Here is an 18,177-nt window from a genome sequence, read left to right on the forward strand (position 1 = left end):
AACGATTTTTTGAAAACACTTACAGGGGGAACTAACTTACACAGGAAAGCAAGTATGATGCAAAGCAGTGATTTCTGAACATTGTTTTAGCAACGAAATCCTTTTTGCAGATGAAATCTTACTGAGATCTCAGTACCAGGATGGCAGTGAATGCCAGGGGCTTAAAGCCCAGGCAAACTACTCAAAGCTGGATTTGTACCTACTACCTGTATGACTTTTGGCAGATGGCTTCACAGCTCTAAGGATCCATTTCTTCACCATTTAAGAGGGATAATAAGAGAACCAAAGTTAAAGGATAACGATCTAGTGAGAGAGCAGGTATAAGGCATACAATACAATGCATGGCCCATAATAAGAACTCAGTAAAGAAAAAGAAATAATAAAGTATTCTGAATTAAATGGGGGTTGGGAAAGGCAAAAACCTCTCAAGAAGCCTAAATCTTGTCTCCTCCCCACCCCACAGCTGAGAGCTGTAGAAGTATGACCTTGGGAATACCTGCATACCCACAGAATACAAGGTGAAAACAAGCAGTACAGGTAATAGGAGGGCTGTTCCAGGAGGACAGGATTAAGGTTTTAAAAAGCAATTCTTACTAGATGCAGAGACAGGAAAGCCAGAAGGAGAAAACACAGGCTGAATGTGAAATAAATGACTGGACATAAGTTCTAACACAGGTTCAACTTTGTGACAAAACACGTCCTTTTCAAAACAGAAGTAAAAGCATTATTTGCAAAAGACTGATTCCTTACATTTCTTTACCTCCTTAAGGCATGAAAAAGAATCCACAATGTTCTATAGATAAATAGCCTCAGCACTTATTAAGAGAATCTTAACACAAATACACTGGGAAAAAAAATATAAGAATGTGTATCCAGAAGCAACCTCAGTCTCAAGACGGACAGTCTGAATAAAACCCATAACAGCAGGAGTTCATAACCCTTACGAAAGAACATCTAGGTCAAGTGAGATCTTCCACTTTGATCACACCCCACATACCCCAATTCTGTCTCCAAAAAAATTCCAGTGTCTTATGCAACGCAAAATGTTTTTTAATTGCATAATGAATTCTCTGAATAAGCATGTGAGAAAATCCAGCACGTTTGAGGAGATAAGCCATCGTTGGTGAATGTCCAAAAGGATCAATAGCCCAACCGGACCGAGGTTTCACTCCTGTTGAAAAAGAAAATAAGTGTTATTTTTTTAATTGCTAATGAAATGAAAAGAAGTCACAATCCACTCAGACCAGTCAGAGTTGTACGGTATTCTGGGTTTGGGGACAAAGCATCTCCCCAGCATTACCTTTTAGCATACACTCCCAGCAGGGCTCCCAATTGGGAGGATCCTGCCACCACCATGTCTTCCCAAGCAGAGGAATGGCCCTAGAGGTTAATCAGCTGGAGCTCAAAGAGGCACTCTGCCATCTGTAGGTATTAGAAAGCTACTGCTATTTAATGGAGCTAGAGAAACAAACAGGACCTAGCTGTCTGCCTTCTAAGACCTCACAGTCTTGTTTTCCTTTGAGTTGGATAACCGAGCAACTGCTGCTATGTAATAAAGAAAAGTAAGCTACCGTATTTCAACCTGTACTCCTCAATCACAATGTTAAGGAATTTTCAGGATGTCTTTCATACCTCACAACAGCTCTGAATCATCTTTTTATATAATAGCAGCACTGGCCAAAATAACTACCATATTTCATTAAATCGTGATGAAATATAATTGTAACATAATATAATGCTGGTACTTTCCCTCTACCCAGAAAGGATTAACGGAATTTTTCCCAACTGACTCACAGCAATTATGAGAGCCACAGACTAAAGATACAGCTCAATTTCACACAGGATACAGTATAAAAAAAAAAAACAACACAATAAATGTAAAGATTGGGATTAAGGAAAGACAACTAGTTATCCAGCATTATACAAATCTGATCTTTTATTTATTCAGGATACTCAGAACTCTGTGGAACAATCCTGAAGATGAACACAGGGCTGGGAAGCCTGCAGAGAAGACAGGAGAAAAAGTCGGAACTCTCAGAGGACCAAGAGTATGTGTCAAAGCTCAAAGAACCAACCACATATTTTTGTATTTCACATATGCGATTCACCTCTAAAAACTAAAGAAATCTTGAACACAATTTAGTATTTTTGTGGTGGTATGGTTTAACAATTCTGGAACTACTTCTCCTGTATTCCAAGATTGGGCAAATTAAGACAAGGGAGCCAGGTTTCCCACTGTTAAGGAACCACCAAATATGTAAATGTGGGAGAGCAGAATGTACTTAGAACACTGAACTGAAATAGGAGGCATCAGCACTAACTTAAGGTTTTTTAAGAAACACATACCCACACCCATTTTCTAGCTCTGTCCTAGGAAGGCCTAGATGCAGTAACCCCAGGACCAACGAGTACACCTTAGCTTCTAGATATGACACTATGCTCTATTAAAAATAACCTTAAGGAAATGCTCATCCCAGGATGGTGATTGGGAAAATACAAATAAGCCTGGAACTTATACTTGGAGCATAAAGTAAAGAAATGGTCAAAGCATCATGGGAACATATTAAAATAACTCAGGAGACAGCCTGTAGGGGCTTCCACTATCCAAATGTGTGACAACTGGGGTATCAAAATAAACAATGATAGTATTGGATTATAACCCACTGAATAAAGTAAGAAGCCATGAGATCCATGAGTCCCAAATAAAAAGAAAAAAAAAAAGAAATAGGAAATAAAGGAAATAAAAAAGGAAGGTATTCCTTTCAACAGAATTCCAACTAATAATTATAGAAGGAATGACAGAGTTAGGAAATCATCAATGGATCCTAAAACTACAACATGCAAGTCTGATGAGGAAAAAGATATTTACCTAATCTCAATGTGTCTCCCACAAATAAGAATTAAAGAAGAAAAATGTGATAGTACAGCAAAGAAACTTAACAGACACAAATTAAGCAACTGACCAAGGCTAGCAGCACCAGGATTAAAGCAGGGTGCAATGAGGCTGGCAGGACATCACTGCAGTGATCTTCCAGCAAAAGTCGTAGACTGGTTTAGGTTAGGTTACAAAAGAAGGAAGGAAGAGAGGAAAGGAGGAAGGGAAAATAACCAGAAGCTAATCACATGGAAACGGACACACTCAAATAAAAGACTTTCTACAACAAAGGTTTGCACTCCTCAAAAATATCAAGGTCAAGAAATTAAAAAAAAAAAAAAAAAAAAAAAAAAGGCTGAGGAGCTAGCTGTTCCAGATTAAAGGAGACGGAAGAGATGGAAGAGATGTGATAACTAAATTCAACACATGACCATGGCTGGATCCTGGACTTAAAGGAAAAAAAAGAAGCACCTTTTATTTAAAAAAAAAAAATGCTATTGACACAATTTGAATATAGCCAATGAATTATACTATAGTATTATGTTACCTACCACCATTCTGGATTTGATAACTTTCTTCTGGTTATATAAGAAAATGTCCTTATTTCTTAGAAAATACACCATGAAAGACTGGAATATAAAGAAAGATGCCTCCAACTTACTGTCAAATGGCTCAGAAAAAAAAGGCATATGAATCGAAGTAGAGGACATATGAAAGAGCTGTCATGCAACTTTTTATAAGTTTGAAATTATATCAAAATTAAATTACAGGGACACTTGGGTGGCTCAGTCGGTTAAGCGTCTGCCTTCAGCTCAGGTCATGATCCTTGGGTCCTGGGATTGAGTCCTGCATTGAGCTCTTTGTCCAGCAGGGAGCCTGTTTCTCCCTCTCCCTGCTGCTCCCCTGACTTGTGCGTTCTCTGTCTCTCTCTGACCAATAAATAAATAAAATCTTAAAAAAAAAAAAAAGTTATAATAAAGGATTTCAAAGTCCCAAATAAAAAGGATGGAATTAGCTTAGAAGTGAGAGTAAGAATCACCATCAAATTCTACAATGATGTCAGATTTTAGCATAGTCAGGGATGTTTTCCATATCAAACTCACTTGACACATTAGGAGCAGCAACCTAGCTGTAGTGGACTTAAAAGAGTCCCTGGAAGGGCAACAATAGAGAAAAGAAAGAATGTAAACTGTATTTTTTAAAACTCTGACATGAAAGGAGATGAGACCTAGAAAGGACCCCAGTACCCTGCTAGGGTTTTCCTTGGTATGGCAAGTATTATCTCAAAAGGGGGAATGGGGCAAATTTAGGGAAAAGCACAGCATTAAAAAAAAAAAAAAGGCCAAAGTTTTATAATGGGCATGTTTGCCAATACCAGGAAAGGTCATGAAAAAAATTTTGTGCCATCAAGCAAGATTAAGATTATCAAAATATGTAAAACTAAAAATTGTTAGGAAAAATGACAAGAAATAGTCATTAAAAAGAATAAATATACCACTCGATTTTTGTCAAACCTAATAGACTTAAAAATTAGAACATGAGTTATATGAATAATATAATTAGCACAATGGGATTATTCCAAGTACATTTAATATGAAAGCATAAAAGAAGTCAGGCAACAGTTACAAAAATGGATATGTGGGGCCAAAGACAACCTTAATAATTCAAACTTTAAAAAATTTATAATGCTATTTTCCCAAGAGTTCACAAAGCAGAAATTAACAAAAAACTGAATAATTTAAAAAAGATTCCATGATCAAATATAAAAATAAAGCATCCAAAAATAACATGATTGTTCTAAGCTGCTTAGAAAACAAAACAGAACATGGATTTATAAAATGCAGCCAAAGCTACAAAAAAGATAATTCATAGTCTCATATGTGTTCATCATCTAAACGTAAGAGCTAAAACTATAAAATTCCTAGGTGAAAACCACAGAGTAAATTTTCATGACCTTAATTGAGATAACTGTTTCTTAGCCGTGACATCAGAAACACAAGTGACGAAAGAAAAACTAAACAGGACTTCATGAAAATCAAAACTTATATGCATCAGAGGACATTTTCATGAAACTGAAAAACAACCCACAGAATGGAAAAACTAATTTGCAAATCCTTGTCTGACAAGAAACCTGTATCAAGAAGATATAAAGAACTCTTATAAGTCAACAATAAAAGGACAAAGAATCCAATTATAAAAACAGGCAAATAATTGGCACAGACATTTCTCCAAAGAAGATATGCAAATAGCCAATACACACAAGAAAAATGCTTAATATCATTAGTCTCCAGGAAAATGCGAATCAAAGCCATCACGAGGGACCATTTCATACACAGCAGCATGGTGAAAATGAAAGACAGTAACAAATGCTGTTGCACATGTGGAGGAATTAGAACCCGCAGACGTTGCTGGAGGAATGTAGAATGGTACAGCCGTTTTGGAAAACAACGAGGCCCCCTTGAAACGCTAAGCACAGAGCTACCATATGGCCCAGCAATCCCATTCCTAGCTAGGTATACACCCAAAAGAAATGAAAACCTACATCCTCACAAAAACTTACATAAACGTGGGGAGGTGGAGATGGGGTAACTGGGTGACGGGCATTAAGGAACTAGGTGATGAAATGATGAGCACTTAGTGTTATATGCAACTCATGAATCACTAAATTCTACCTCTGAATCTGCTGTATGTTAATTAATCTGCTGTATGTATGTATGTAATCTTAATCTGCTGTACGTTAATTAAACTGAATTTAAATTAAAAAAAAAAAAAGATTTGTTAGGTTAAAAAAAAACACAACAACAAAAAAAACCAAAACCAAAACCAAAAAACTTACAGAAGTGCGTATAGCACCATAGGCACAGTAGCCAAAAAGGGGAACACTCTAAATGTCCATCAACTGAAAAAAGGAGAAATAGGGGCGCCTGGGTGGCTCAGTGGGTTAAAGCCGCTGCCTTCAGCTCAGGTCATGATCCCAGATTCCTGGGATAGAGCCCTGCATCGGGCTCTCTGCTTGATGGGGAGCCTGCTTCTCTTCCTCTCTCTCTCTGCCTGCCTCTGCCTACTTGTGATCTCTGTCTGTCAAATAAATAAATAAAGTCTTTAAAAAAAAAAAAAAAAGGAGAAACAAATGTGATCTTTCCAAACAAAATACTACTACTCCGCTATAAAAATGAATGGAGCACTGATGCATGCTCCAATATGAATGAACTTGAAAACATCATGCCAAGTAAAAGAAGTCAATTACAAAGGCCATACTATAGGATTCTGTGTATCTGCAACGTCCAGAAAAGTCAAATCCATACACACGAAAAGCAGATGAGAGGGTGCCTGGGTGGCTCAGTCCATTAAGGGTCCAACTCGATTTCGGCTCAGGCCATGTTGGGCTCCGCAGTCAGGGCAGACTCTTGGATTCTCTGTCTCCCTCTGCTCTTCCTCCCTGCCCCCCCCCACCACTCTCCCTGTCTCTATAAATGAATACATCTTTAATAAAAAAAAAAAAGCAGTCGTGGCATGGGCCTAGGGCAGGGAAGGTTGCAGGCAATTAGGAGTGTGACTATTAATGGTTAAGAGATTTCTTTTGAGGGAATGTTGAAAATGTTCTAAAAACAGGTGGTGGTAATGTTTGCACAACTCTGTGAACATACTCAGAACTACTGAACTGTACACTTTAAGTGGGTACATTTTATGATACAGGAGACAATACAATTGTAAGAAGAAAATTTATGCTGAGCAAAGGACACCATATCTAAAGAGTTCATATATATGAAGTTCTGAAATAAGCAAAAATAAGCTACAGTGATAGAAATCAGGGAGCAGCTGGCTGCAGGAGACTTGAGGAGGATGAGGGTACTTTCTGGGGTGATGAAAAAGTGGCTCATGGGGTATATTTTTGCCAAAACTTGAACTCCATAGTTAAGATTTACATGTTATACTGCATTTAACTTATATGTCAATAAAAGCTAAACATAAAGGAAAAAAAAAATCCCCCAAACTGAGGTTTATAAAGAAAATATTTGTGGTTTTCGAAGATAGTTAAGTATTTAAGAAAAGTGGCACTGTGTAGGGGGTCCCTAAGTCTGCCTCCCCGATCTAGTGACCTGTTAAGACTCAGTATACAGTCCTACTCACAGCTGTGATTTATTACAGTGAAAGGATACAATGTAAAAATCCACAAAGGGAAAAGGCACTGGGGTGAGGTGGGGGGTGGGACGCGGGTGGGCACAGTGTCCATGGGAAACCAAGCACAAGCTTCTAAGAGTCCTTTCCCTATGGAGTCACACAGGATGGGTTCAATCCCTCCATGTTTTGACAACAATTGAAACAACTGTGACAAGAGTGAAATGCTGTCAACCAAGGAAGCCCCTGAGAGACTCCATGTTCAGGGTATTTGCTAGGGGCTGGTCATGAAGGCACCCTCAGGCTAGCAGTACATACTAAGATTCTGGACTTCCAGAAGGAAACGAACTCAATACATGATCACAGTAGCATCTGTGATTAGCATAAACTACATTGTTTTTATACAGTTTAAACACAGTGAACCAATTCCATAGTATCTGTGTGGTAAGTATACATGTTTTTTATTGAACTTATTTCTTGGCATTTCCATTTGTTAGAGATTAACTCACTGCCACCCCTATTCATTATTTATATTTTGGAATAATTCAAACTTAAAAGGTATAAGAATAATATGAAGGACTCCCATAAACTCCTCCACCAGATTTACTAATTATTAATATATTTTTTTTCCTTTGCCATATTGTTGGTATGATTATTGTTATTATCAGAATAAGTTGAAGGTATCACATCTGTACAGAAAAGAGATAACACAGGAGGTCTGAAAGTACTATCTTTAGAAAGGTCTTGCTTCCTGGAAGCTTTGCCCTTGGCTCATGTCTGGGGACTTGGATTTCCTAAATGCTATACTAAGATATGAAATATTTGAAAAGAATTACATACCACATTGCAAGAAGCAAATATTAGACATTGCAAAGATTTAAATGAGCCCTATGTTCTTACAAGTTGTAGCGAACACCTGACTTTTATCAGTGCAGCAACCCCTTCCCCACATCTTGGGGTAACAAGATCCTTCTTTCGCAGGGAGGACCTATTCACATGGTTCCAGTGGAACCGACCGTGCATCCCACAAACCCCTCTCCCCTATGACCATTTCTAATAAATTGACTAGGCCTTGATGATTTCAGCCCCTATACCTCTGGCCACAGAAACTGGCTCAGAGTTATACACTTAATTCGAAGTGAGGCAATTAGATAAGGTATTAAGAAAAACTTCTACTGATTAGACTGGGAAGATGAGAATCCTAGTTGCCTACGGCCATCTTAGCAAGTGAAGAGAACCAGGAGAAGACTAAAGCCATGAAAGAATAATCAGAGCCATGCGGTGCCCAGGTGGCTCAGTTGGTTGAGCGTACGATTCTTGATTTCTGCTCAGGTTATGATCTCAGGGTAGTGAGATCAAGACCCATGTAGGGCTCTGTGCTGAGCATGGAGACTGCTTCAGATTCTCTCTTTCCTTCTCCCTCTGCTCCTCCCAAACCCTCCCTCTCATTCATAAATAAATAAATTAATTAATTAATTAAATAAATAAGCAGGCAGAGCCAAAAGAGACAGTGTCCACACAACATAATTTGAGTCCCCTGGATCCAATCCTACCTGAACCTACCATGCCTCTAGAATTCTCAATGACAAAACTAATAACTTTCTTTGGTTCTTCTTTTTATTAGGCAAGTAAATTAGGTTTTGCCTCTTCTAACCAATAGTTTTAATATAAAATTAAAATCCCAGTGGGATACCGTTAGAAAAAAATTATTCTAAAATTAATAAGAAGAGTACATAAAATAATAGATTACAAAGTAGATGACCCTAAAAGTGACCGTATTATATTTATGTAAGTTAGCTTATGATCGAAGAGACATCGTAAATTAATGAAGGATAAAAAATACTGGGAGTCAGGGGTGGGAGGTTAGGGGAACAGGTGGTGGGTAATGGGGAGGGCACGTTTTGCATGGAGCACTGGGTGTTGTGCAAAAAGAGTGAATACTGGTACGCTGAAAAAATAAATAAAATGGAAAAAAAAATACTGGGAAAATTGGTTATTTAAAAAAATAAAACAGAGCCTCAATCTCACATTCCTCAAAATTTATCACCCAAAGTAGTCCAAATGAAGAAGAAAGGCATCAATACATACCTAGATTTTTTTCCAGCCACTGATGTCCTTCAATTAGTTGGTCAATTAAGGCAAAATAATGTGCAGCAGCTTCATCAGGCATAACCCAGCCACCTGTCACAATTTCAAACTGACCACTCTGTAGCAAACTAGAGAGAGAATAATATAGTTAATAGTAACATATATAAGAAAAGTTTAAATAAAAGATTCAAAGTAGTGTAAACATTAGGGACAGCCATCAAGCAAGTATAACCAGTATTTATACGAGTTACTAAAAAAAATTTTTTAAACCAGGGAATAAATTTCAACTTTGGGGCCCTAGTGATAAAACATCTTTAGTAAAGGGTGTGCGGTGACCCCTCTCCCCATCCTTTCCTAGGCAAAGCCACTGCAGGTGACGTTGGAAGTTCCTTTTCGTAAGGTTGTGATCGCCCAGAGAACTCTAAAGATCCTGAGATTAGGAGACACATCTGATTTATTTCTGAATCTTACACAGCACCTAGCAAAGTGCTTTCCTTGCAGTATATGCTGAATGTTTATCGGAGGACTGTCATTTTAAGCATGATATTTGTTTCAATATACCTATATTGAAAAACCAATATTTATTTTAGTCCTTCTGACAATGGTGAGTTAATCATGCAAACTACACAAAAGTAATAATAATAATGGTAAAGCCAGCAGATAACATGCCTCTGGGAGTACAGAAAACATTATAAAGCACTTTGCTCCAGATTAAAATGTGTATATAGGGGCGCATGGGTGGCTCAGTGGGTTAAAGCCTCTGCTTTTGGCTCAGGTCATGGTCCCAGGGTCCTGGGATCGAGCCCTGCATCGGGCTCTCTGCTCAGCAGGGAGCCTGCTTCCCTCTGTCTCTGCCTCCTCTCTGCCTACTTGTGATCTCTGTCTGTCAAATAAATAAAGTCTTTAAAAAATGTGTCTATATAGTTTATTTTACATTATTGATTGAAAAACTCTAACATTACCATTTTTTGTCCATTGGGTACACCTTTGCCATAATACTATCAAGGTAACTAGATTTCAAGCCCTAGAACAACTGAATTGTTACAAGATCCTTTCCTCCAAAAAAACAAAATCATAGACTATTAAAAATGTGAAGAAGTGTCCAAGGAAGTATAGAGGTCGAGAATTTAAGCGAACACCTTCAATGTCATAGATTTGTCAGTTTGCAGTAAGATGGTTTGAAAAATAGTGTAGAATTTCAGATAGAAAAGCAGCTCTAATAAGGGTACACATCACTGGATATCTACCCCCAACAGCCAAATACCAAGCCAAATTCAGTCGAAGCAGCCCAGAAACATGAAAGATAAACATTTTCCTATAAAACCTATAACAGAATCCACTACATTAACATGACATCTCATTTATTCAAACATATGCATAATCATATAATCTGTGACAGAGTGGATAATGGACACAATCTTTAAAAATGAATAATCCCTTGTATAAAATTTTTAAATGTTAATTTAATCTGTATTGCCATGGGAATCACCAACTAACATAATTTTACATGGAATTATGATGGCTAATGTCATTATAGTGTCTAAAAAAACCCAAATGTCCTGCCGAACCTTAGATTCTCATAGGCCCAAATCAAGAACTTCTGATATACAAGCTGGAAATCTCTTAAAAAAAAAAGCATTTCTTTAAGAACACAACTAAACCCAAGGTTATTTTGTCCTATTCTTACAGCCAAATTGCTTCCAGTCAATTCTCCCTCACATCTTTCTGGTGACTTCCAGATTTAGCCACACTGTGGAGGCCTCAGCCCAGACCCAGCACTTATGTCTCATGGCCAGTACCTAGAAGCCTGAGACATCAGGACCGATTTGGGATTTAAACTCTGGCCATCAAATATAGAAACCTGACTCCTTATCTTAGCATTCCAGTAAACAGATCTTTTGGAAAAATTCAGAAATAAATTGGCCAAAACAAAGTCTTTGCTGCTTCTAAACAGAAAATAGAAATTACAGATTAAGAAATCAAAAAATTAAAATGAAAAAAAAAATCACTCCAATGATGGAATTTTTCATCTCAATTTTATTTTGCTACATGATCCCTGTCCCACAGGCATGAATGGGCTCCAAAAAACAGCTGAGAAAAGAATCACATCTACTATATACAGCAACTAGTTTCCCCAGGTCCGTTTGTATACCTAGCCTTTCTCCCCTCCCCATTATGCCATAGATGACTGTAATCCATACTGAGTCCTTATTCAAACACAATGGTTACCCTAAATATCAACTTGTCACTTAATTTTGGAAGGCATAAAAAGCCTCCCACGTATTAAAATGTTTTCCAGAATATTTTTACCTACTTACTCTCTTCTCTCCTATTTTTCCCAAACTGACTGGTACCAGGTGTCCTCATGTTTCAGCTCAAATAAAACCTACCCAGAGATTTCGTGGAGAAATCTCCACGAGCACCTAACTTAAATCAGTCCTCTCACCATACCACCACGCTCTCACACAACAGCATTTATCACCAACCAGAATTACCTTGTTAGTTTCCATGCCCTCCTCCGCACCCCAGCCACCAGGAGAACACAACGTAAGCTCCCAGAGAGCATGGACTAGCACCTGCTGTTTCACTCACTCACCCACATCCAGCACTGAGAAGTGTATGTGGCCTATAAGGGGCACTCTGATAGTTGTGAGATAAATGAGGAATGACTGAACAAGACTTTCGGCTCAAAGTCAGTATCTACAGTCTGTTTTGGATTACATGAATCTCACAGACACAAGCAAAATAAATTGGACAGCAAGCGGCCAGGTGCAAAGGAGTCTGAATGATCTAGGTGTGAGGTGGTACGACCCGGAATATGAAAGTGGTGGGGTGCTTAGGTGGCTCAGTCGGTTAAGGGTCTGGCTTTGGCTCTGGTCATGATCTTGGGGTCCTGGAATTGAATCCCAAATCAGGCTCCCTGATCATCGGGAAGCCTGCTTCTCTCTCTGCCCCTCTCCCTCCGCTCTTGCTTGCTCTCTCTTTCTCACACACAGAAATAAATAAAATCTTAAGAAAAAAAAAGAAGAATATTAAAGTGGTAAGAAATATGGAAGAGGAGGGAGAGAGAGGATGTGTCTCATGAGAAATCATCAATGGGAATTGGGCAACGACAGGCAATAGAAGAAAGGACTAAAGCACATATGGCTTGGGTGTTAATTCCTGGTATCTAACGGCACCATAGTGTGACACACAACAGTGGAGGTGAGAATGGAGGTCACTTTGTGGTCATAAATATAAATTTGGATAAGCTGTTTGATAGGATGGTGAGACATCCCAAAGGAACTAACCGAAGAAGAGAAGTTCGGGAAAAGAGGCCGAAATAAAAATTAAGCTTGAGGGGACTAAAACACAGAGGAAACAGAGAAGCTAGGGCATAACAATCAAAAGCAGAGTCGAGGACCAAGCAGAAGAAAATATAAAAGGAAATAGAGGCAATAAGAAATATTAAAGATAAAAAGAATAAATCTGAGAAAATAGCCTGCAACATTCTAGAAAACAGTAATGAGGTGCAACCTACACTCCCCCTTGGAAAAAGTAACTTTTATAGTTAAAAAGCTACCACATAACTGTGACCTACTCAGAAAAAGACACGTCGGTGGGTCAGACTATAAAGCAGAGAAATAAATTTTTAAAGTATTTATACTATTAAAGTAGCAAATTATGTTAGTGGAAAAGAACAGGATACACTTTTATTTACAAAATCTTCAATCAGAGGGATTTAAAGCAAACTCATAAGAAAGCCAAGTTATTATGTCATACAAGCCAAAAGACTGATACTTTGAAAGAGCATCTCTGGTAGAAAAGCAGCTTTAATAAGGATACATTTTTTTAAGGAAAACTGCATGAATAGGTCACAACAAGCATGAATGATGTCACAGTCACAGGCCAGAAAAGACACAGGTTTTAGCTTTTCTTAGGACAGTATCTCTAATCAAGCAGAAGAAAAACCAAAAGGAAAAAAGAAGACGACGACGACGACGACGACATGAATGAAATTCGAAGCAATATAACAGTGACTAGATACCTGGCCAAACCATCAGGTTGGTAAGTCCTCCTATTCCACTGAACTGTCTGGTTTTCCTAGTCTATAGAAAAGAATGGTGAACACCAGATGATAAACTGGAAGATTCTTAGAGGCAGGATGGTTGGTTGGATATGAAATATTCACTGGGTTAGGCAAAACGCTCACCAAAACCAAAACCCAGCAACAAACCCATACACAGCAATTGCAGAAGAGAGAGAGGTACAGAATTCCCACATAGATGCCTGTATTCTATGCAGTTAAGTATTCGTGAATGACAGAAAAACAAAAAGGTCCAAAGAAACAGGAGTAAAACATTAACCAGATGATTGAGAAACACAGCAACTGTACAAAAAGTAGGACTGCCAGTCTAGAGAAACACCACCGCAAGAAAGACTTAGAAAAACATTTCTAAGTAGTAACAGAAAAGCTATGGTAGTCTACAAAAAAGTACAATTATTTAAAATTGCCACTGTTAGCAACATGATGAAAATAAAATTAAGACAGACTGCAACTCTATATTTGAGACTTTAATTTTTTTAAATCAAGCAATGGGACCTATAGCTATGGAAAAAGTCACTTAGAACAAATACAGGTGCTTCCAATTTCCATGCACTCAACAAGAAACAACTGAGCTCTTTCTCTGGCTCAGAGGAATACAAAATCAAAAAAGACATGCCCACTCCATAGAATGTATTGCTTGGTTTCTGCCAAAGAGACTGGCTTCTGGCAAATTTTTTGCGTATACATTTTCCCTCATATTTCCGAACAAACATGAGATCTAGAGGCAGAAGTGAAAAGACAAGGAAAGGGAGGGAAAGAAAAGAATATATACATACAGGAAATAGGAAACCAGGCACGAACTTTCAAAATTAACAACACTCCCGTTTCACGTTTTTAAATGGTTGACTTGTAACTACTGGTAACAGCATGTCACATTTCTGTTTCTACTATTTCACTGCCGAGGAATTTGGTATAAAAAGCTTAACAAAATAACTGATCAAAATTAGGCTAAGCATATCTGTCACAGCTCGATTTGCCTAAGATGCAGATTTTACACTTATGAATGTACTTGCCGAGCACATGGAACAGCAAATCATTTTCTCTGAGTGTCACTTTTCCCCCTATGTAGGCTTATCACACATTTGGAACTTGGTCACACATAGAAAGACAGACTCAAAGAGCTTTTTCCCCTAATGGCGAAATTGTTACAGATAACTCAGTAGTAAAAAATGCATCATTTAGCAAGCTTCAATGAATCACAAATTAATTTCACATGAGAAAACGAGTTGAATTTGTAATCATACATCTGGGGAAATATGAAATAAAATAAGATGATGTACAGGGATTCATTCTTAAATAAAAATTTAGCTAAGTGGAAAATTCAAAAAGATGGAGGCTCCCAACGAATCAATTAATAGCCTAAAAACATTTGCTTATCATGTGCCTATTCATACACCTTTCATGGGAAGTAACTAATATATGAGAACAACAATAAAATCCGCTTTAAGACTTCTCAAACAATACTAATCCGGGAAATTCATCATATACTCCTGAATATTGTTGACACCTGTCTTTAAAGATATAGTACACAAGGGGGCGCCCGGGTGGCACAGTTGGCTGAGCATCTGACTCTTGGTTTCAGCTCAGGTCATGCTCTCAGGTCATGAGATCGAGACCCATGTCAGGCTCTGTGCTCACTGCGGAATCTGCTAGAGATTCTCTCTCTCCCCCTTCGTATGTCCCTCCCCCTGCTCACACGTTCTCTCTCTCTCTAAAATAAATAAATGAAATCTTAAAAATATTTATGTATAAAGATTTAGAACATGAGGGACAGATGGCAAATGTGTTCTCTCTTATCATTCCTTCCTTGCTTCATTCCAGCCATACTTCCTTCATTTCACTGTCCTCTCTGCCTGGCATTTCCCGACCCCCCCAACCCAACGCTTGCCTCACTGGCTCTTAGGGATCCATCGGGAGCCTTTCCTAGCCATCACATCTCATCCAAAGCCCCACCATCTAAATTGTTATCTTTCATATAACCCAAAACTTTCTTCTCATAGCATTTATCACAAAATTTAATTACACACTGTATGTTTACAGTCTTTCTCCCTCCATGGACTGTAAGCCCCGTGAAGGCGAGAGTCACGCCTAGTTTGCACACCATTTAATGTTCCAGGGCTATTAGAAAAGGGTGCCAATAACTCAAAAGACAAGTGAACAAAGAATATGCAGCATATATTTCAGAAATGACTGCCTCTCAAAAATGAAAAGAGATTTAGTCTCACTCATAAGGAAATGAAAATTAAAACTTCAAAGAGATGTCGATAGCACTTAACTATATTGGAAAGATCAAAAAGTTGTGTAATATACTATGAGGTCAAAGGGGTATGGAAATTGGTATTGGTACATATTGCTAGCAGTAACTATCAAATTGTAAGATACATATGCACTTTTATACGTGTTCGTTCAAATTAAGTCAGAAAATAAAGTATAAAAGTAAACAGAAGCATTATACACACTAAATATAAAGATACATTCCATGCATTCACAAAAGATCAGAAATAAAACTACATGGTCACCCACTGGGAACAGTCAAAAAAACAGCTTTTTATGCTGTCTTTAAAAAGAAGGGCTCTTCTTTCCTGAAAGGTTCTCCAAGATACACTAAGATTAAAAAGCATGGTACAATACCCATTAGGATGGAAATTATGCTTAAAAAAAAAAAAAAAAAAAGCCCAGCAAATAGGTGTTGAGGATATGGAGCTATTGGAAACCCTGCACACTGTGGATGGCAATGTAAAGTGGTACGGTTGCTGTAGAAAACAAGGGGGTCCTGCAAAAATTCAAACACAGAATTACTACATGATCCAGCAATTCCACTTCTGGATATATACACGAAAGAATTAAAAGCAGGAACTTGAACAGATACATGAACACCTATGTTCACAGCACTATTATTCACAGTAGCCAAAAGGTAGAAACAACCCAAATGACCAATGATGGATGAATGGATAAGTAAAATGTGGTATATTCATGTAATAAAGTATCATTATTCAGCCTCAAAAAGGGAATTCTGACACATGCTTCAACATGGATGAACCCTAAAGACTTTATGCTAAGTGAAATCAAAGCCAGACACAGTAAGACATACACCGAATGATTCCATTTATATGAGGTACTTAGAGTAGTTCAGCTTACAGAAAGAGAAAGAATGGTGGATGCCAGGGGCAGGGGTGAAAGTGAATGGCAAGTTATTGTTTAACAGGTACAGTCACAGTTTGAGATCATGAAAAAGTTCTGGAGACAGATGACAGTTATGACTACACAGCAACGTGAATGTACTTAATGTTACCAAATAAAATCAGTAAGATGCTAAGTTTTATGTTATGAATATTTTTATAATAAAAAAATAGACTCACTAAAAAAAATCAGCATAATGAACATGGCATGCTATCATTTTCATAATACACATGTATTTGCACACAGGTCTATGTAAGTATGTTTTCCTGTGTATCTATAATAGAAGAGTTCACAGCAGCTGTGTACTGTTGGGAGAAATAGATGACAAGGAGACAGGAGTGGTTCATCTCTTATCCTTCACTGTGTACCCTTTATATCTTTATATACATGGACTTACATTAAAACATTTATTAAATGAAAATTCTTTTCCAAACCATAAATATTATACCCTAATTTCTCCTAAGCATCGAAAACTAATATAGCTATAGTATAAAAATGTTATTTAAGAATATTCCCATATTAGATGGCTCAATCATTTTTTTTTAAGATTTTATTTATGTGAGAGAGAGAGAAAGAGGGAAAGAGAGAGAGCGGGAAAGAGCACAAGCAGGGGGAATGGGCAGAGGGAGAGGGAGAAGCAGACTCCTCACTGAGCAGAGAGCCTGATGCAGGGCTCCACGCCAGTACCCTGGGATCATGACCTGAGCTGAAGGCAGACGTTTAACCAATGAGCCACTCAGGTGCCTTCGATTAATCACTTCTGTAAAGTTTTTCTTTTTTTTAAGATTTTATTTATTTAACAGAGAGAGAGAACACAAGCAGAGGGTAGCAGCAGAGGGAGAGGGAGAAGTAGACTCCCTGCTAGGCAGAGAGCCTGACACAGGGCTCAGTCCCAATGCCAGGGGATCATGACCCAAGCCGAAGGCAGACAATTACCTGAGCTACACAAATGTCCCCATTTCTATAAAGCTTTAAAGAAAGGATATTCTTTATGCAAACTGGTGCAGCCATTCTGGAAAAGAGTATGGAGTATCTTCAAAAAGTTAAAATAGAACTACCCCAACAAAAGGTTACGAAAATACTAATTTGAAGGGATACCTGTACCCCAAAGTTTACAGCAGTATTATCAACAACAGCCAATCTCAGGACCCTGGGATCATGACCTGAGCCGAAGGCAGAGGCTTTAACCCACTGAGCCACCCAGGCAACCCTAACAAAAACACTTGTGATGAGCACTGAGCGCTGCATTAAGTGCTGAACCACTACATTGTACAGCTGAAGCTAATATAACAGTGTATGTTGACTAACTGGAATTTAAATAAAAACTAAAGAAATAAAAAAAAAACAGCAAAAAAGAGGATAGTCTTTAAATATTTCACTGTATAACGAATATTACTCCATTTTCTCATTTTCCAAAACAAAATGCTCATTCATAATGAATCAGAAAATATATGAGATTATTACAATAAAATTTATAAATCTACCATCTTGCTATAAATGCATAGGGGTTATGGTAGGCACAGGTTTTTTTTAAATTTATTTATTTTTTCAGCATAACAGTACTCATTGTTTTTGCACAACACCCAGTGCTCCATGCAACACGTGCCCTCCCTATTACCCACAACCTGGTTCCCCCAACCTCCCACCCTCACCCCTTCAAAACCCCCAGGTTGTTTCTCAGGGTAGGCACAGTTTTTAACCAACTTATTTTACTTATTAATATACCAATGCATACCTTTTTATGTTAATAAACAGACCTATCATCATGTTTATGGCTGTATTGTATTTTTTAAAGGACTTTTAATTGAGATAACAACACACAATACAC

At 37.9% G+C, this 18,177-nt stretch overlaps 1 protein-coding gene across 3 annotated transcripts in view; it reads right to left on the reverse strand.

Moving 5' to 3' along the window:
• Positions 1 to 18,177, reverse strand: part of MAN2A1 (mannosidase alpha class 2A member 1) — a 172,199-nt gene that overhangs the window by 103,707 nt on the left and 50,315 nt on the right. For all 3 annotated transcript variants that reach the window (XM_045998993.1, XM_045998994.1, XM_045998992.1), the window contains exons 5-6: positions 9,083 to 9,210; positions 998 to 1,171 (exon numbers count right to left, since the gene is read on the reverse strand). In XM_045998993.1, the coding sequence (XP_045854949.1) occupies positions 998 to 1,171; positions 9,083 to 9,210 (302 nt within the window). The remainder of the gene's footprint in view (positions 1 to 997; positions 1,172 to 9,082; positions 9,211 to 18,177) is intronic.

Source organism: Meles meles, chromosome 3, assembly GCF_922984935.1.
Source record: "Meles meles chromosome 3, mMelMel3.1 paternal haplotype, whole genome shotgun sequence".
NCBI classification, from domain to species: domain Eukaryota; kingdom Metazoa; phylum Chordata; class Mammalia; order Carnivora; family Mustelidae; genus Meles; species Meles meles.